General features: G+C 44.7%; 1 protein-coding gene across 14 annotated transcripts in view; it reads right to left on the bottom strand.

Moving 5' to 3' along the window:
* ADGRA3 (adhesion G protein-coupled receptor A3) overlaps positions 1-21,044 on the bottom strand; it is a 132,016-nt gene extending 110,972 nt beyond the window's left edge. For 7 of the 14 annotated variants that reach the window (XM_081546654.1, XM_081546711.1, XM_081546953.1 and 4 more), the window contains exon 1: positions 19,877-20,401. In XM_081546654.1, coding sequence (XP_081402780.1) covers positions 19,877-20,118 — 242 coding nt within the window. In that variant the 5' untranslated portion in view covers positions 20,119-20,401. Of the gene's footprint in view, positions 1-18,758; positions 18,886-19,876; positions 20,402-20,492 lie in introns of those variants that run through there. The other 7 variants (XM_081546854.1, XM_081547049.1, XM_081547230.1 and 4 more) reach the window with 4 other exon arrangements.
* Between the last annotated feature and the right edge of the window lie 388 nt (positions 21,045-21,432).

Below are 21,432 nucleotides of genomic sequence, written 5' to 3'. Positions count from 1 at the left end.
GTGTGGGTCTTCTGCTCAGGGTGGGGGCTGGATGCACAGCACCTGGGTACCAATAGAGGGGATGCTCCTAAGTTAATGAATGGGGCGGAGGGAAGGAGGGAAATGAGTGCACACATCACCTGTGAAATATTCTTGCCAGAGTCATGCTTCAATCTGAGTAGAAAAAAAAAGTGATACCTTGTAATTTCCACTTCCCACTGGGAATTTGTGTTCCCTTCCTGTGAAGGTGTCCAAATGTCCTTAAACCATCATAACACACTGGTTGTTAAGTGTGAACTCTCAAGTCAGACTGCCTCAGCTCACAGCCTGGCTCCACCTCTTACTGCCCAGGTGACCTCGGGAAAATTAATGAGCTTCTATGCCTCCCTTGCTCAGGCACAGAAGAGGGATCATAATAATAATGACCTCATGAGGGAAGTATGAGAATCAACTAATACAACACAACACTTACGACAGGATCTGGCACACTCAACAAACATTACCGATTATTACTGGCCCACATTTCGAATGGATTACCTGTCTCTTCTCACTAATTTCTAGGAGGTCCTTAATACATGGGAACCAGCAATTTCCAATACGATCTTCCAAAAATTCTTAGGCAGCTGGCCCAAATGCTGGGTGCCAGTCTCTGTTAGGAGATACTTAGAGTTCGGAAACTATTACCAAGGAGTGAAATCATTATTTCTGAGAAGTATAGTGCTTACTGCTAAGCAAAGAATTGTCTAGTTCTTTTGCTAAGTAATCTCCTGGGACTTCCCTGGAGGTTAAACGGTTAAGAATCTGCACTTTCACTGCAGGGGGCGTGGATTTGATCCCTGGGGCAGGGGGTGTCCCCTGCGGCTCAGATGGTAAAGAATATGCCAGCAATGCAGCAGACCTGGGTTCAATCCCCCGGTCGGTCGGAAGATCCCCAGAGAAGGGAATATCTATCCACTCCAGTATTCTTACCTGGAGAATCCCCATGGACAGAGGAGCCTGGCAGGATACCGTCCATGGTGTCACAAAGAGTTGGACACCACTGAGAGACTAAGACTTTCATACTTTGGGGAATAAAGATCCCCTATGCCTCAAAAAAAAAAGAAATCTCCTACGACTTTTGTAAAATTCAGAGACACTCTTTCCATGTAGCTGTTGAAACTGTATCAAACAGGGAAGAACCTAGCTATGTACAAAATCCCATATGACCCCAAGATTATAAAACCAAACAATCCAGTCATTAACAGAGTTTTGGGGTTCTAGGGCCACTGGCAAATAAGGGCATGTGTGCCACCACCTCCCCATCCTGTACCAGAGCAGGCATCTGAACTGGCACTTTCCTGATAAGCTCAGGCAACACTCCTGATGGCTGCTCCCAATTCACAGATGTTGTCATTCAAGGAATCTATTTACCATACTGGTTCTATCACAGAAACTCCATCACAGCAATTACAGCCTCCATGTACTTTTTATAACTGGTAGAGGCATCGTGACCAGGAACTGACCTGCCCACTGAAGGTGAACTGTGTATAGAGAGTCAACAGGGAAGTGCTGTGAAGTAGAATCAGTCAGAACATTGTCGTCAGAGGATGCATAACAAACATGTGGCAATTGGGCAAAGCAGTAAGGGGGTGGGGGGAGCATGCAGGCGAGAAAAATAATCATGTGATATAAAATCTGCAGCATATCATTACGGTCTGGAAATAAAGGGGAAAATACCCATGTGTCTGTGTATGTATAAAGTCAAAAAAAGCATCTTCACGTTGCTTTAAAAAAGTGGACACATTGTACATTCCTGTGATACTCAGAAACTCAGATAAGCAGGCTGGTAGCAGCAGCAGACTAACTGGGCTGGGACTTGCTAATCTACATTTCTTTAACAGAGGAAAAGAATGAGGATCTGCAGAGAGAAAGCCAGAGTTCAGTGCTAGAGCTCAAGGATTCAGATCTAACTCAGGGACGAAAAAAAAAAAAAAATCAGCTAACAGGATGAAAGCACAAAGTTCTATGTTGGTTTAGCCCTAGGGAACGAGGGCAGGTCTCAGCCCGTAACTGAGGGGCAAGCAGCCTAAGAGTGGTGAGAAAAGGCATGCGGCCAAATACTAAGGACAGCACAGCCCCAACATCCGCCAAGAAAACAGCCCTGCTATTATAATGCAACAAATCCCTTCTAATACACAATTTGAGCTTCATCAAATGTGCATATGAACTCTGAGGATTTTTAAAAATATCTCAGTACTCTTGAATTTCAGCAGTTAAAGAGACTTAAAGATAACCTAGTTCAAAATCTTATTTTACTCTTCAGGAAAGTGATAGCCAGAAAAATTATGTGTAAAGGGTCACATTCTACTCGGTAGCAAAGCTAACAGAGCCCCCGAGCACTTTGAGTCTCGTTGCTAATTCCTCTGTATCCTGCTTTCTGGGCATTTTTGTCAAACATGGAATAGGCACACCAGTTCCCTCTTTACTCAGGCACAACTCTGACAAGTAGATGTGAGTGCTCCCTGACAAGTGTGTGTGTGATGGATTCACGTCCCATGGAGACCTACCAAAAATGCAACTACTCCCTATGATATCATTATTCCTTTCATCTTAACAGGGCAGCAACGCCTGAGGTAGGTCACTTATTACTCGAAGATATCACTCTAGGATAAAATTTGTGATCTCAGGAACACAGGTAAGAGGACTATTTAATAATCCATAATAGTAAAAATGCAGTCCTAAGTATGATCCTCTGATCATTCCCATAAACACTTGTTGATAGCAAAACGAGACACTACGTTTGTCCTTGAGTCACTAGGACACAGTAAGTACCGAAGGAGAAGTCCCAGTTATTCCATTTTCCCATGTCAGCCAGCTCTAAAGAAATGGTTCAAAGTAAAGAAGTTCCCCATCTCTTTTGTTCTGCAAAGGCTTACCCTCAACCCCTACTGCCATTATGAGCATTTAGGTTGTCAGTGACTTTTATGAACAGAACAATAGTGAGAATTACAAGCTTAAAGGCCACATTCCTGGGCCAGAGCCTACACAGCATGTAACCTGAGAGGATCAATTTACCTGTCCACGCTCAGATGGCACACCTGAAGAATGGGGACAATGCCAAGCTTATGAAGTTATTTTAACAACCAAGATGTGTATGTGGAGCATTTGGCACTGTACCCGGCACATGATAAATATCCCAATTAGAACTTGAGTTCCTAGGACACAATAAGTAGTTAAAGAAAAGTCTCAGTTATTCTATTTTCCCATCAGTCAGCCAGCTCTAAAGAAATCATGGAGTGCTGCAGTCCATGGGGTCGCAAAGAGTCGGACACGACTGAGCAACTGAACTGAACCGAAATCAGTTAAGGGCACTTATACCCAACTGAGCCTTGAAAAAGATGGCAGTTAGGACACCAACCCTCCACTCAGTGGAAAATCCAACTTATAGTCAGCTCTCAGTATACATGGTTCCTCCACATCTATGAAGTCAACCCACCTCAGATCATGGAGTACTATTGTTGCTGTATCCAACTTTTTGCAACCCCATGGACCGCAGCACACCAGGCTTCCCTGTTCTTCAGAATCTCCCGGAGTTTGCTAAAACTTACGTCCACTGGGTCAGTGATGCCATCCAACCATCTCATCCTCTGTCACCCCCTTCTCCTCCTGCCCTCAATCTTTCCAAGCATCAGGGTCTTTTCCAGTGAGTTGGCTCTTCACATCAGGTGGCCAAAGTATTGGAGCTTCAGCGTCAGTCCTTCCAATGAATATTCAGGATTGATTTCCTTTAGGATTGATGGGTTCGATTTCCTTCCTGTCCAAGGGACTCCCAAGAGTCTTCTCCAGCACTACATTTGAAAGCATCGATTCTTTGCAGGTCAGTCTTCTTTATGGTCCAACTCTCACATCCATACATGACTACTGGAAAAACCATACCTTTGACTAGATGGACCTTCGTTGGCAAAGTGATGACTCTGCTTTTTAATATGCTGTCTAGGTTTGTCATAGCTTTTCTCCCAAGCAGCAAGCGTCTTTTAATTTCATGGCTGCAGTCACTGTCCACTGTGGTTTTGGAGCCCAAGAAAATAAAATGTCACTGCTTTCACTTTTTCCCCATCTATCTGCCATGAAGTGATGGGACCGGAGGGCATGATCTTAGTTTTTTGAACACTGAGTGCTTTGTTGTACTACAGTACTTACTGAAAAACTTCAACTGATAAGTGTAACCACAAAGTTCAAATTTTTGTTGTTCAAGGGTCAACTATATAAAGTTCTGGAGGCCAAGGAGTTCTACAGAGTTCTACACCTTAGTTTGTGCTATTCACGGTAGTTTAAGGCAATTATCGAGCTGGTTTGGGGAAAAAGTTGAACTAGCATTAAAACAAGTTTTTAACCACCTACATTAGCTAACTCAATCATGGATTCTTTACAGTTACGTCAAAAGTAGAAACAGCAGGTTTACCAAATTAATCTCAACAGAAAGCTAAGAAGTTTTCTGAAATCCTATTTCTCCCGAAACAAGAAGGTTCTTCACATTGGCTTTACTACCAACCTCCCAACAGAAAAATGAATAGTTTCTTTCCATTTATAAGCTGTTGCCATCTACTCTAAGATGGTGTAAGACTTAGTGTAAGTAAGACTTAGTGTAGGAGGTCTCCAAAATCCTCCCTCATCTCTGCTTCATGCAGTGACAACAAGACATCTGCAATTTTTAAAGTTCTATAAAACACTAAAAGGAAAAATAATGGCAACAGTAACAAAGCTTAAAAAGGGAAAGTCTGACAAAGTCCTTACATCATGGCCCCAGTCTGTGGTTGCTAAGCTGTTCTAGTTAAGCTGATGGACAAGTTTTTCAACTTTATCTCTGGGGGAAGAACTCAGAGACAGTTCCCCTCCCGCCCCTAGTAAGGATCCCTGAAAAAAATCAAGCCACGGCAGACAGTTAACTAGGTTTCTCTAAGTAGGCAATAATCTCAAGTAGACAATCTCTGTTTATGGCGGTTCAGGGTGGACAATACACATTCCGTAGGGCTTTGCCTTCAAAAAAAAAAACACCATCGCCTAAGGAGATCCTGCTCTCTGTGGTCATCTCGGCAGGAAACCATGCAGCCAAGCTAGCCACTTCCTCATAGGAGCTGCTGAGCCCAAACCATGTCAAACTGCTGAAATTTAATAATTCAGTGAGCACGGTAACAGAGGTGGTGACCAGGAGAAGACTACACATGCGGTGAAGGAATGCAAGATGTTTGGGTTTAGGCTGATTTCAGGCAAGACAGTGTAGAAACTAGACAATGCACTGAAACTGAAATAAGGTAAGGAAATGCCGGGGTGAACTTATGTTGCTTTTTAAGAAGCTTAGTTGTGAAGTAAGAAGAGTAACTACATGCCACTGCGGTAAGGGTGGTGTGAGCAAGGCGAGATTTTTGTTGCTGTTTGTTGTTTTAACAGAGGCTATGTATGCCAAGGAGAAACATCACAAACGAGCGGAGGAGCTTAAAACACAGAGAAGGTAAGTGACAGTCTCTCAAAAAGTAGAAGGGAAGTAGATCAAGAAAAGGGGAGAAAAAAACAAAGTGATATGGGTAAGAGAGAAAGGCTTTTCACTATCAAATACAGAGTGGGAGTTTAAGCCTTGACCTTGTAGGTTGGGTATTCTGCTTTGAAGACTCTCCAGCTTATCAGTGATAGATTCATCATCCTGTGTTAAAAATACTGCAAGATTCTTCTTCTACTTGAGGAAAAAAAGAAAAACAGCAGGGAAAATGGGCCTTATTTACGCAAAGACTTACTAAGTGTTTATGTGATAGACACTGATGATACAGAGGTAAATACCACCATCAAGAGTTTACAATCTGGTGCAGCCATTATGAAAACACTATGGAGGTTTCTCAAAAATAAAAAAACAGAACCACATGATCCAGAAATTTCACAGCTGGGTATACATCTGAAGAAAACAAAGACACTAATTTAAAAAAATACATGCACTCAACGTTCATAGCGGCATTATTTACAATTGCCAAGATAGAGAGGCAACCTAAGTGTTCAACGACAGTTGACTAGAAAAGAAGATGTGGTACATACATACAAGAACATTACTAGGCCAAAAAATAGAAGGAAACTCAACGAAGTTGATGGACTTAGGAAATATCATGCTAAGACAAATAAGTCAGACACAGAAAGACAAACACTCTATGTTATCACTCATTGTTGCTCAGTCACTAAGTCGAGTCCCACTCTATGAGACCCCATGGAATGCAGCATGCCAGGCTTCCCTGTCCTTCACCATCTCCTCGAGTTTGCTGCAACTCATGTCCATTGAGTCGGTGATGCCATCCAACCATCTCTTCCTCTGTTGTCCCCTTCTCCTCCTGCCCTCAATCTTTCCAAGCATCAGGGTCTTTTCCAATGAGTCAGCTCTTCGCATCAGGTGGCCAAAGAATTGGAGCTTCAGCATGAGTCCTTCCAATGGATAGTCAGGGTTGATTTCTGTTAGGATTGACTGGTTTGATCGCCAAAGGGATGGATGTAACAAAACAAAAACCAGACTTTCAGACACAGAGAACAAACTTGTGATCACCAGTGGGGAGAAGGGATGGGGAGAGAGGCACGACAGGGATAAGAAATTAAGAGATACACCCTCTATGTATGAAGTAAATAAGCCACGAGGATATATTGTACAGCACAGAGAAATATGGCCATTATTTTGTTATAGATTATACTCCATTTAAGGGCTTCTCAGGTGATGTTAGTGGTAAAGAACCCGTGTAGGAGATGTAAGAGATACGGGTTCGATTCCTGGGTTGGGAAGATCGCATGGAGGAGGGCATGGCTATTCACTCCAGTATTCTTGCCTGGAGAAACCCATAGACAGAGGAAACTGGCGGGCTACAGTCCATAAGTTCACAAAGAGTCAGACGTGACTGAAGTGACTTAGTATACACACAGGCGTAGTCCATTTAAAGTTATAAAAATACTGAATCACTATGTTGGACATTTTGAAACTAAATCAACTATACATACATCAATTAAAAAAAGTTCACAATCTGGTAAAACAGCAAGGATTGTAAATAAATAATTCCAAAGATTATGACAGCTGCAGTAATGCGAGCAAAGGTGAGGCAGGATGCAGGTACAAGGAATGGAGGAGCCAGCCTAGCACTGATTGCCAAGGTGGACTGCAAGTTCCATGGTATTGGAAAGACTTTAGAAATCTAATCAAATCTTCACCAGCAAGGGAGAGTTTACACTTGGTCTTGTTTCAAACAAACAAAAGGAAGGTTAAAAAAAAATTTAATCTAATAGAAAGCCCATCTGCCTTAAATATGGTACTAGAGATGAATACACCCCTAGTCAATTTCTCTTTGCCTTTTCATGAGAAAAGAGTTGGGAAGAATTGCACAATAAAACAAAGAATGCTTTTAAGTCTTATCTTGATGGGAAATGAATCAATTTAATTAGACTTAGATTCAAGCAGTCTTGAAGAAAGAAGTTTAACAACTGCATTATAGAATCTGTGTTACAGCTGCATCTCCAAAGCCTGCTTTAAGTTTCCTTCAATTAAATCTCAGGAGAGTTTAGACTGAAGTGTCATCCCCAACACAATTTACAACCTGCTTTCTATCCAGCTCACGATAGGAGGCGATCACAGAAATGCCAATGAAAGCCTACCACTCTTCTAGGTGCGAGAGTGGCAGGAGAAGACAAAAAAGTCTCCAAGCTCCATTATCTGGGGGAGGCCAGATCACATAGATGGAACTATTTATTCTAATTCAGAAATGTCTTCTTAAAAGGAGAGAATTTAACTCACAACCACCTACTGTATATTATGCCCCATACTGAGAGGATGCAGGGTAGAGAGTGGGGGTGCAGCTTGGGGAGCTTAGATTACCCACAGGGGTCTTTATTTCTCCCCAGCCTGGGTGGCGGACATGCTTGCGTCTATTCTGGGGAAATATCTTGCCCTGCAAGTACAGGAGTCCCTCCTATCCACAGGGGATATGCTTCAAGGCCCCCAGCAGACGTCTCCAACTTCAGTATCTTTTATGCACTATTTTTTTCCTATATATACATTCTCTGATAAAGTTTAGTTTATATATAAGGCACAGTAAGAGATTATCAGCAATAAACTAAGACAATTATGACAACATATTGTAATCAAAGTTCTATTCAGGTGGTCTCCCTCTCAAAATATCTCATTGCACAAACAAAAAAGGTCTTTTGCATCTAAGCACTTATCACACACTGTGGCCATAATTTTTGGAGTCTGCGGTGCAACAGCAAAATGAGCATGAATTCTTTTTTCTTCACTATTTCATGGCTAAAGGATTTGTTCTTACTGTAGATCTTAGCAACCTCAGTATATACGATTATTTTTCTTTCCTTGTTAAATCTAGAACTTTCACCTTTTCACTTAAAGAAAGCATTTTACAGATTTCTCTTTGGCACCTTTGAACTGCCAGCATCAATACTCCTACACTTGAGGGGTCGTTATGAAGTAAAATAAGGGTGGCTTGAACAGAAGGCACTGAGCTTCCAGGACAGTCAATCTGATGACATTTGACCCAGAGGGCCACTAAGTGACCAACAGGAGGATGCACTGGGAAAAAGGATGATTCCCATCCCAGGCAGGAGAGAGCGAGGTCTCATCATGCTGCTCAGAATGGCACACAATTTAAAACTTATGAATTATTTCTAGAATTTTCCATGTAATATTTGTGGCCCATAGTTCACCACGAGTAACTGAAACTGGGTATAAAGGAGGATTTACTGTACAATTCTTGACTCGGTGGAAGTACCGCTTTTGCTTGTAGACCTAGCAATCTTGCCAAAAGACTTTCTTCATAGTCATGCCACTGTCTGCCAAAAGAATTTAATAAAAATAGCCTAAGAAGTAGAGAGTGAGGATGATGGTCAGTTGGGCCTTCTTGGTATTAAGACTGCATTCCACAGGCGTGCCCTTCCCCTCCATACTGATTATTCAGGAAGAAAAATTTCAAATATGTACAATTCAACCATTACATAATTTAAACATAAAAAGGCAAAATATGGGAAAGAAAAGAAGGGCAAAAGCTATCTTTTGTTTAACCTAAGAACCGAGAATGTCAGTCATGTGAATTGATAAAGAGCTAAAAGCAACTAGCAAATCCCTGCTATATGAGTGGCTTTAGCCTCTCAACAAAATCAAGTGTCCTGCCAGGAAATATCTCTTGTCCTCATCTGCCCAACATGCCTGTCCATTATCAGGTCAAGAACACGACAAAGGCACCCACAATCCTGCCTCCTTAGTCCCAGCCAAAGCAGCAAGAAAATAATGAAAGTACTACATTTTCAGATGATGAGCGGTCACTCAAAAAATCTAAGTGTCAGCTAGGTGGTAAAAACAACTACTGGAAACTAAAAATGTACACAGAAGGTGGCCAAATACAAATGACCCTTTTGCAGATGTGTCAAAAATATACAAAACTTCACTTATAATCAGGATGTAAATTAAAATAAACTCTTTTATTTTTTTAATAACTTAGACAAGTAAAGACCAAACAAAAAATTCTCAGCAGGTAGATACCTGGGGAATTGGGCCTCTCATGGATTCTCTACACTTTCTTACTATTTTATATTAATAATGGATTATTATCAGAAATAAATCTGTATTTTAAATTTAATATACAATAAAGGATTTAAGGCAGACCAAGGCAGGGGCTATTATGTGTTTCGTTGGCGGCTCCATCTGAGTATCAGGCCCTCAAATACTGGTTTGCTGCCCTTAGACTCTCTCGGTTCATCCTTTCTATGCCACAGTGCATCTCCACAACCTTATTGTCCTTAGCCCCATGCTGTTGCTGCTGTTGTTTAGTTGCTCAATCGTGTCCAACTCTTAGCAACCCCATAGACTGTCATCCGCCAGGCTCCTCTGTCCATGGGATTTTCCAGGCAAGAATGCTGGAGTGGGTTGCCATTTCCTTCTCCAGGGGATCTTCCCAATCCAGGGATCAAACCTGCATCTACTGCATCGCAGGCGGATTCTTTACCGCTGAGCCATCTGGGAAGCCGTTAACTCCATGACTTGATATTAAATCCTAGTTCAGCATATACTCCCCACTTTACATATAGTCATTTTTCTCCTCCCTTATGAATAAGGCCCCAACCTAAAGCTCTCAGTTTTCTGTCCTAAAAACATCTCCTAACTTCCATCCATCCTTGCTCCACTTGGAACAGCCCCCTTCCCTTTGAGGCAGTTGTCCTCAATCTGCTCCACTGCTCTTTCTTCTACCTTCTTCTTCTGTTGTAGCAGATGACAAATGGTGAAGAAAACACCTAGAAAACAGGTTCTTAGCCCAGGTGACAAGAGAATCACCTGCAGAGCTGTGAAAAATACCAACTTCCAGGCCCCATCCTGGAACAGTCAAATCAGATCATGAGACCTGTGGCCCAGGCATCTGAGCTTTAATGCTCCCAAGTGATTCAAAGCAATGTGAAAAGTCTCAACAGCAAACTCAGCAGCCAGGTTACAGGAAGGTGGAAATAACTGCTCCCCCAAACCCCTCCCCAAGCTGGGTCTGGCTCAGTGGGGTTCCCACCTGCAGCACCCTCCACACAAACCTTACCACTGTGTGTGTGTGTCACAACATGAAAATCCTCAGAAAGAATTGCTCTGAGTATTGGAGGTGATTACGTGCTACAGGAGATCAGAGACATATGAGGTGAAGGAACGATTCTGTGCCCAGCAGACAGATGTGCTGCTGCTGCTACTGCTGCTAAGTCGCTTCAGTCGTGTCCGACTCTTAGCGATCCCACGGACTGTAGCCTACTAGGCTCCTCCATCCATGGGATTTTCCAGGCAAGAGTACTGGAGTGGGGTGCCATTGCCTTCTCCAGACAGATGTGAGGGGAAAGCAAAGGTGGTCACTGCCCACCATGGTCTATCAGTCCCATTGGTTATGTTGTTCCTAAACCAGTCTTGCAGATTTCTCTTTAGAAACCTCAACACCTATAATAATTTCTTAAAGTCCACCAGTTGCCCCCCCTACACCCGCCGCCCTGTTATCTCCAGCTCTCATAGCAGAGTGTGGCAAAGGAAGAGGATGCAGGTTAAACTGTCACAAAGAGGCAGACCAGGGAGATATTGTGTTTCTGGAAGGCAAGAGGTGGAGTTCCAGAAAGGAATACAAGCACACAAGACCAGGATAAAACTGGTCTAATGACTAAAAACAGTCACACAAGCCCACCTAAATTATGTCAACAACTGGCAGAGTAGGCCGTGAATAACTATTTGCTGAGCGAACACAAAAGCAAGCAGTTTTAAAAACTAGGATAGGAATTATGAAGACAGCCACTAGAGAAGAGTGATTACCAAAAATCTGGTCTTTGGAAGGCCCCTGCTGTGTGTGGGAAAGCAGATTTAAACCTGGGCTTGCAGCCTGCAGACAAAGGGTGCTGGGGGGAAGCTGAGAGGGCACAGGGCGATGGGGGAAGTCCTAGATGACTCTTATACCAATCCCTTCCGTTTACTCCCTTCAGGCTCTGAGGACAAGAAACGGTTACCTGAGTGAAATGCCCAATATTTGCAAGGTGCTCAGCATGGCACTAAAAGTGGCCAGGACAGACATGTCCCTTCTGTGGGGAGACCACTACAGCTCTGTTCTATCTCATCCAACATGCAGGAGTATCCCTCACCACACATGCAAAATTAAAAAAAAAAAAAGCTTGGGAAAGACTGCTTAATTTAAAACTCCCTCTTCAGACTAAAATTATCTGCGCGTGAACATAAAAACAAGCTAAACCATGCATAAACCATTAAAAATTTTATTAAAATAAATTTAGTTAGGCAACGATTAAAAACTCATTGAGCAAGTCTGCATCTACAGCTTCCTAATTTTTGCAAAAAAAAACTGGCTTAATAAGTTACTAAAATTTTAAGAATTCTGTATCCTATTTTTTGTCTGTTTTTGAGAAAAATGTTGACAACAATGAATTAGTTACGTTCTCTGGACTTACAGATTTCTACATGCGAGGGACTTCCGTGGTGGCCAAGTGGTTAAGAATCCTCCCTGTAATGCGGGAACTCAGGTTTGATCCCTGGCAGGGGAACTAAGATCCCTCAGGCAGCAGAGCAAATGAGCCCTTAATTACTGAAGCCCGTGCTCTGTAACAGAAGATCTGCATGATGCAATGAAGATCCTGTGTGCCACAATTAAGACTTGACATAGCTAAATAGAGCTGCTATAATTAAAAAATAATAATAATAAATTCCTCCATAGGGGGACAGCCAATACAGAAAACAACTATTTTCAGAGAAGCAACTAAATAGGAAGGAAAAAAAAGTCCTGAATACTACTCTAAGAAACCTCACCCTGTGTTATTTTCTGATTACTTTCAGGAGTTTTTACTTCATTGTTTCTGCCTATTTTAAAAAACCACCTATATAGGTTTGGAAAGTTCCTATGTCTCTTTCTGGTATTTTATTTCCGATTTATTGCCAAACCCACCATCTTCTCATCAAATACCCCCGAAGCTGGAGGACTCCAAAGCAGGTAAGAAGCAACAGGATTCAGGGGCTGGGTCATGCAAAATCTCACCAGATTGGAAAAAACACTTCCCTTGTAGCTCAGTTGGAAAAGAATCTGCGTGCAATACAGGAGACTAGGGTTCAATTCCTGGGTTGTGAAGATCCCCTGGAGAAGGAAATGGCAATCCACTCCAGTATTCTTGCCTGGAGAATCCCATGGACAGAGGAGCCTGGCAGGCTACTGTCCATGGGGTTGCAAGAGTCGAAGACGACTCAGCAACTAAACCACCACCACCAAGACTTGCATTCATAGACCAAATGCCTAAGTCTGACCAAAATTCTTCAGTATTTCTGATCAACCTGCCAAAACAGTTTTACGTGTGTGCTTCAGTTCAGTTACGCAGTCGTTTCTGACTCTTTGTGGACTGCAGCACACCAGGCTTCCCTGTCCATCACCAACTCCCAGAGCTTGCTCAAACTCATGTCCATTGAGGTGGTGGCCATCCAAACATCTCACCCTCTGTCGTCCCCTTCTCCTCCTCCTTCAATCTTTCCCAGCATCAGGGTCTTTTTAAATGAGTCAGTTCTTCACATTAGGTGGCCAAAGTATTGGAGCTTCAGCATCAGTCCTTCCAATGAATATATTCAGGACTGATTTCCTTTAGGATTGAATGGTTTGATCTCCTTGCTGTCCAGGGGATTCTCAAGAGTCTTCTCCAACACTACAGTTCAAAAGCATCAATTCTTCAGTGCTCAGCTTTCTTTATAGTCCAACTCTCACATCCATACATGACTAGCAGAAAAAACATAGCTTTGACTAGACAGACCTTTGTCAGCAAAGTAATGTCTCTGCTTTTGAATATGCTGTCTAGGTTAGTCATAGCTTTTCTTCCGAGGAGCAAGTGTCTTTTAATTTCATAGCTTCAGTCACCATCTGCAGTGATTTTGGAGCCCAAGAAAATAAAGTCAGCCACTGTTTCCACTGTTTCCCCATCTATTTGCCATGAAGTGATGGGACCTAATTCCATGATCTTCATTTTTTGAATGCTGAGTTTTAAGCCAGCTTTTTCACTCTTCTCTTTCACTTTTATCAAGAGGCTCTTTAGTTCTTCTTCACCTTCTGCCATAAGGGTGGTGTTATCTGCATATCTGAGGTTATTCATATTTCTCCCGGTAATCTTGATTCCAGCTTGTGCTTCATCCAGCCCAGAATTTCAAATGATGTACTCTGCATAGAAGTTAAATAAGCAGGGTGACAATATACATCCTTTACATACTCCTTTCCCAATTTGGAACCAGTCCGTTGTTCCATGTCCAGTTCTAACTGTTGCTTTTTGACCTGCATACAGATTTCTCAGGAGGCAGGTAAAGTGGTCTGGTATTCCCATCTCTTTTAAGAATTTTCCACAGTTTGTTGTGATCCACAGTCAAAGGCTTTGGCGTAGTCAATAAAGCAGAAGTAGATGCTTTTCTGGAACTCTCTTGCTTTTTCTATGATACAATGGATGTTGGCAATGTGTGCTTACCACACACATAAGATCATGTAGGTCAAATATAACTGCCCATATTTATATCTGTTCTTGGACTGGGGACCCAACAGCTATGAAATGCTGACCTAAACTAAAGAAATGTTCTCACTGGCCATAAAAGGGTAAAATTTTGAATTCACATCCCTCCACTTATCCTGACCTCCCACTATACAGTCCTATCATTGCTGGCATTACTCTTATCAATAAAGAGTGATTACATTCCCACTCACTGAAGTCTCAGAGCCCTTCCTTTGACGGGACATGCTTTAGGAGCACATCAAGTAACCCATAAAGTGACAACAGAGCACAGATAAGAAGCATGTCCCAAGTTTAGAGAAGAGAAGGATCAGAGCGTTGGAAGAGGCACAAGAGGGCCCACAGCAATTGGGCTAGATTAAGGAGGACCCAGATTTTTACCAGGAAAGGGGCATCAGGCAAGAGTGGCAAACTCAGCCAAGACATACAGGAAGCAAAATACATAAAAATCTGCTCAGGGGACAATGAGATGCATGCTGTGGTGAAGCAGAGAATTTGGGTATGTTATTGATCCTCGAATGAAAGAATCATGGCTTATTTCTATCCATCCCTAGCACTCAGAGGTGTGCGTACAATATTAACAGTGTCTCAACAGATGTGCATGGGGAAAAAAGGCTGTGCTGAGAATTGGAAAATATGGCTACAGAGAAGACCTTTCATTCAAAGATAAAAACCTTGATCCACATGAATTCAGACCACAGCAGCTGTCCGTGATGTTCATTAAAATCTCCCTGCTCCTTCTCGTCCTCTGTTGTCCTCACCTGGCGAAGCAGCCTGGCTAATATCCACAGTTCTCATCTCTAAGCTGAAAGCAGCTGGACAGAAGAAAAAAAAAAACATGCTGACCATCTCCCTCTGAATTGGATCACAAGGCAAAAATGGACACCACTCCACCTGGGGGACATTTCTACAATCCCCAGGTCCTTTCCCAAAGGGCCACTTCACTCTTCCTTCACTTCCTCTTCACACCATCTCCTCACCCTCTTCCCTCACCCTGCCTCTAGGTCTTTGAGAAAATAAATTCCAGGGGGCAGGAAAGCCCTCTTCATCCCACATGCCCACCATTTTGCCCCAGCTCCCTCCTGTCACCACTCGGGGATGGAACAAGCCCCCTCCATCTAAAAGCCTAACACCCCACCTGGGCTCCAGCTCCCAGCCTATCTCACCTTCCATCATCCATTTCTCTCCCTCTCCCCAACTATTCCCAACCATACTCAGCAGGATGCAAAGATTCTCTTTCCTCACACCAAACTTCTTCCTCATCAAGGTACTAGCACCACCATCCTCACGCAGATCTCCCTTTAATCCACACCAATCTGCCTCCTGCGGCCTCTGGCCCACGGAGGGCACCAAAGCTGTCAAGTCTAGCTTGTTCTTACTGTTCCCAACCTCGCAGCATCTCTCCACTGGGGCGCCCCCATTCTTGTCTTCAAACCTGAACTTCCCTTGGCTTCTATGACCAAATACTCCCCAGCTGCTGTCCCTCAACTTCCAGCAGCTGCTCCTCCCTTCTCAGGCCCCTCCACTGCTCCAGGGGACTTCAACCTGGGCCCCTCCTCCTTCCCTTCTGGACACACTCACCTAACTGACCTCGACCAGACTGGTGCTTGAAACACCACAGACAGAACAATGGTTCTGAAAATGCTCTCTGCTTTTCAGCGGGGCCAGTCCATCATCACACCTCATTGTAACTGCAGAGTGCCCTCTCTCCCCAAGCTCAAAACCCAAACCTTTTCTTTCCCTCAGGCTGTGCTCAAGTCTTCTCCAGGAAAATTTTAATACCTTTTCAGGCCTCCACAGCCTCACAGCTCTCTCCTCTTAACAGGTTTCCTAAAGCATTTAAACAATCAGCAGTACAGAATTTATTACTTAATTACAGACATTCTGAGATTGTTCCCTAGATGTCTGCTTTGCTTTGGTGCAAATCTTCCCTCTCCAACCAGACTGAAGTTTCTCAACAACACCAGTACTTCTTTTTGTGTACCTGGCACTGAGCTGCATACACTGGTGACGTCCAATTATCAGTTCTCTGATAGCAAAAGAACGTAACATTTTATAAAAGTAAAAGTAAAAACCAAACCCGAGCATTATTTTAGTCTGTTAAACAGTCTGAAAAAAATCTGGATTTTGTCCCAAAGTTACTTAACAAATCATAATTTTTTTTTTAAAGAAACCTTTTATCTAGAATCACCATGTAGCATCACCAGGAAAACACTATTGGAAGACCAGGACTAAATCCGTGAAACTTTCTACCACTGATGTCTCAAAATTTTTAAAACTTAATATTGAGCATTTCATATGAAACATAGGAATAAATAGATTTCCAACAAAAACATTACTGAAGTTAAATTTGTATTCAGTTTGTGCATAAAAATAATAAATGGAACATAATCTTTTAATGCAAAAGGCTACATAAGATACAAGGAACAACAGTGGTCAAGCTCAGGATTTTTGCCAAACCTCTCTAGAAACACGGCTGTGAAAATAAGCATTGTTCACTAAGATAGTAAAAGGATCTGACAGAGAAGGAAATGGCAACCCACTTCAGTATTCTTGCCTAGAGAATCCCGTGGAGAGAGGAGCTTGGTGGGCTGCTGTCCATGGGATCGCACAGAGTCGGACACGACTGAAGCGACTTAGCATGCATGTATGCATTAGAGAAGGAAATGGCAACCCACTCCAGTGTTCTTGCCTGGAGAATCCCAGGGACGGAGGAGCCTGGCGGGCTGCCGTCTATGGGGTCGCACAGAGTCTGACACGACTGAAGCGACTTAGCAGCAGCAGCAGAAGGATCTGAGCTTTATGCTACATTGAAGTCCAGTTCATCTACTAAGAAGAAATAACCTTATTTTTCATTATTAAAGAAGAAAACTTCAATCCTTGCCATCCTTTCAACCCCCAACTTTCCACTTGGCAGCCACATCACAACTCAGCTGAAAACGCTTGGCCACACCGAAGGAATTAGAGAGCCTGCCTGTCCTTGACTTGTCCCCACAGCGTCCCAAACCCCTACTACCACCACCACCATTCCAAGCACTAGACATGTGTCACTGACATTCCAGCAACTTCAAATGCACAACTCCTCAAGCATCTCCACTACCCTGGGCCTGGCGGGGACTCCCACCTCTCATCCCCTCATTTCCTCTACAGTATCTTTCTCATACTTCTCAAATTGGCTATGGGTTCTCAGATCCTCAACCCCACCCACTATGCCCCAGAGGAACCTCGGTTGCCCTCTTATGGGTTCCTTTTGCTAACTGTGCTCCCTGATATTACAGTGTTTACCATACTGTCCTGAGACTTCATGAAACTTTCTCCTCAAATCTCTGTGAGTTCCTGGAGAAGAAAGACCATGTTTTTGTCTATATTCTGTATGAACTGAAAAGTGAGTGTGCCCCAAAACCAAAGGTCCAAGTTCTCACCCCTAGTACCTCTGAAAATAACCTTGCTGGGAAATAGGGTTGGGTTTTGTGGGGGTTTTTTGCAGATGGAACTAAGTCACGAATCTTGAGAAAAGAGCATCCTGGACTTCCAGTGGACCCCTAAATTCAAAGACTGGTGTCTCATAAGAGAAAGGAGATTATTTGAAAGACACCACAGGGAAGACCACGGGAAGACAGAAACAGATTGGAGTTGAGCTGCCACAAGCCAAGGAAAGTCAGAAGCTGAAAAGAGGCAAGGATTTTCCAGAGTCTTGACAGGAACAAGGCCCTGCTAAAACCCTTGCTTTTGGACTTCTGGCTTCTAGAATGCTGAGGGAAGAAATTTGCTGTCTTAAGCCATCAAACTAGTGATTAATCTACCACAGTCCTAGGAAAATAACACCTAGTCCAAACCTCAACATACTGCCAATGATCTAGAAACGATTAAAAAAAAAAACAACAAAACTGTGTTGAACTAAGGAAGATGAAGACAGGGAGTGAAGATGAGAAAGCATGTGAACTGCAGGACAAGAATCCAGGGTACGGACCCCCTCGCTATAAATTTATCATGGGAACCTGGGCAAGTCACTTATCTACTAGGACCCCCTAATTTATTCTCTAGGAAAATGAGAAAACTGGCCCAGAACACCCCACCACCACCATTCTGATACACCTGAAACCAACTTCATCCAGAACATCAACTTTATCTGATCCTTAAATAATTCTTCCCAATCACTAAATTGTATTACTTGTACTTTAAAGAGCTTTCAGGTGCAAAAAAAATGGATTAAAATAACATTTCAAAGGCACATAGTTTAATCAGTTCAATGAAATAGTTTGATCGTATGCTGAAAAGTTCTTTTCTACAATATCAACTTTTTTCCCCCTGCGAAATCAACAATTTACAAGCAGCTGCTTTAATTCTGCTGGAACTGTTAACAATTTAGGAAAAATCGACCTAAACTTGAATCAGCTTAAGTGCCACTGATCCAGAAGCCAAATATATGACTAATTTCTTCAGAGTAACAAGGGATATCTCCAAAACAAAGGTTTTCTCCACTTGACTCCAGACTGTAATTATGGGCTCATACTCAAGATTTCCACTTCAAAGAATCTGGCTAAGAAATAAATACAGCTGCTGCCACTACCAAGTGGTCAAGTGTTGGTAAAGGAATCAAACAAAACAAAAACTCTTACCATTTTAAGGCCTCCATAAACAGAAACACACACAGTTTTCCTGTGTTAAACCTTTCCTAATTCAAACAAATGGAAACGAAGAACAAAGGTGTTAGTAATGGAATCTGTACTTACCCATAAATCTTGCTAGGGTTAATTTGGGTTAAATTAAAAACCATATTTCTGGGCTAAATTAAAAACCATATTTTAAGTTCTTTCACAGGTCAAGCTGTTCCTCTTGCCTTCATGTTTTTATAGTGGCAGCCTTGATTCTTTTTTAGGAAACCAACCAAAACAACACAGAGGCACACGGCGCCGAGGGACTCATATTTCAATTCGACAAAATACCCATTAGAAACACTTTTAAACTGTCCCAAACCAATTCATCGTTCAGAAAATAAAATCAAGAGTCACCGGGGCCAAGGGTTCACCTAGAATTGGCAGAACCACGCTTGCAAAACTGGACAGTGAATCGTAGCACAAACTGAGTTACGAAGCCAAAAATGTTTCTTTCCAGGTGGAAACTCAATCCGAAAATCAAGTCCCTTGAGTTGGAAGGCTCAACAAACCCACAGTTTGCAAATCTGAAGTTCTCGGCTTTAAAGATAAGCTCTCACACTCAAGAACCCGGGGATCGAAGGTGCACGATTTCATCTCAAATATATTTCTGGGCCCTTAAAAATAACTCTTATTTCACAAGGTGCTCTTTAATGTAATACAACTCAGCTAGCAAAAGCAAAGGAAACAGTCTGGAAGTTTGGAGATCACACACAGTGGCGTTCCAAGTCCCTGTGTGGCTTTAATATCCTGCAAACTGGCGTCCAAGTAACTGAAACGTGCAAGCAGCTGAAGGGCTGGCCTTTCTAGCCCAGCTCTGTTTTCCTGCCGCCCAAGCACAGGATGAATGAGCTTTAACTCCGCCGCTTGCGTGTTTACTTGCATCCTCACGTGGCACCGCGCAGCTCACAAGCACTGCGCCGGGACCGCGCGGGGGAACCCTAAAACTTTTACTTTACAAACTAGCGGAGCGACGCGGGCACACATCCGCTCGCCTGCCGCAGAAACGCCTCCGGGCCGAGCCACCCGGGGCTTCCCCAGCATCACCCCCCGCCCGCGGCCCCATGCACACAAAGGCGCGGGGGTGGCGGCGGGACCCTCTTCCAAGTCGCGAGAAGGGAGAAGCGGCACGACGGGAAGCGCTGGGATGGAGGAACCCGGCGCCAGGACAGAGGGGCGCCCCGCGGGCTACTCACAGGGTGACCGTGCGGTTCGGCAGCGTGTCCGGGGGCAGGACCTGCGCGAGCTCCAGGCTGCTGCACACCACCTTGCCCTCGGCGACGCCCGCCGCCCTCCCGGCCCCTCGCGGCCGCCCGTCGTGCTTGCAGCCCGGGGGCAGCGCCACAGCCCCGCCGCCCAGCAGCGTAAGCAGCGCCAGCGGCAGCAGCAGCAGAAGGGGCGACGGCGGGCGGCCCCGCTGGCGCCCGGGCCGTTCCATGCTGCGGGCCGGGCGGCCGGCCGGGGCCTGCGGGCCGAGCGACGCAGGGCTGGCCTAGCGGGCTGCCCCGGTGCCCCGGCGGACGGGAGCGCAGCGCGGGCCCGGCGGCGCCCGGAGTCTCGTGGTGGCCGGAGGACGCGCCCTCCTCGGCGCCGACATGCTTCTTTGTCCGCAGCTGCCGCGCTCGGCCTTCGGGGAGCCGCGGGGTCACGGCCGCGTGGGTCCAAGCGCCGCTCTACGGCCGGGCGGGAGCGCCGCCGCTGCCTCCACCGCCTCCTCAGTCGCCGCCGCCGCCGCCTCCCCCGGCCACTGCCCGCGGCGGCTCCTCCCCGCCCCCGCCCCTTCCCCTCTGCCGCCTCCTCCTCCTCTTCTACCTCGTCGTCTCCGCTCCCCTCGCCGCCCGCGGCTCCGGGAAGGAGGGGCGTGCTCGGGGACCTGCGCCGCCCGCCGCGGAGCCTGACCCCCGGTATCTAGGCGCTCCCGGCTTCCGGGCCGGAGTGGTGGGGCAGCGGGAGTACCGTAACTCGTGGGGAGGGCGGAAGAAAGTTCTAGTCCAAACTCCAGCCACGGTGGCCACTCTGGCACGCTTCTCTCCTCCTCCGCCGCAACCCTCCAGACAAAGGCGCCCCGTGTGTCCCTGGGGGCCACGCGTTCCGCCCGGCGAGCCGCAGTCCTGGGCTTGGGGGTGGGGAGAAGAGCAGGGCTCAATTTCTTTGGAGAACCCAAGAAAAGAGAGAGTGCCCCAAACCAACTATCTTCAAAGGAATCGCCTTCCCTCTTCTCTGCAGAGATCTCGAACCTCCTCTAGGCACTCCGTAGTCTCATTTGTCCCAGATACAGCCGAGCTGGGAAAAAAGGGACCTTCCAAAGCCGTTTCTGGCCTTCAGCAATTCCACTTATAACCTCTGCAAAGGATGCATTAGGGCCTCGATGGACTGGCAGCCTTTGGAAAAGAAAATTTCCCTCTGAGGTATCCAAAGATACCTCAGATATAACCGGTTAGATCAATTGCGAGCAAAGCAGCCAAGAAACTCAAGCGCAATCTATTTTTCTTCTAGGCAGTGCTGCCAACCCCATGCTAACATTTGCAACACCAGGGCTCACTACCCTGTATTTAAATATTTACAAGGAGTATGTCAGACCTTCAAAAAATATATATTCTGTGCTCCCATCTTGAGAAATACTCCTTAATAACAACCAGGAAATCCAGGTGTGTGTACCGAGCTCTCAGATACCTTGGAGTTACACCTCATAAGTGGTAGGGAAGAAGGACGTACACCCCAGCACTTGGTCTACACACTTACTTGACTTTAA

Source organism: Giraffa tippelskirchi, chromosome 1 (assembly GCF_054371585.1).
Source record: "Giraffa tippelskirchi isolate mGirTip1 chromosome 1, T2T-mGirTip1v1.2.pri, whole genome shotgun sequence".
Lineage (NCBI taxonomy): Eukaryota > Metazoa > Chordata > Mammalia > Artiodactyla > Giraffidae > Giraffa > Giraffa tippelskirchi.
This window is presented reverse-complemented; position numbering and strand designations above follow the sequence as displayed.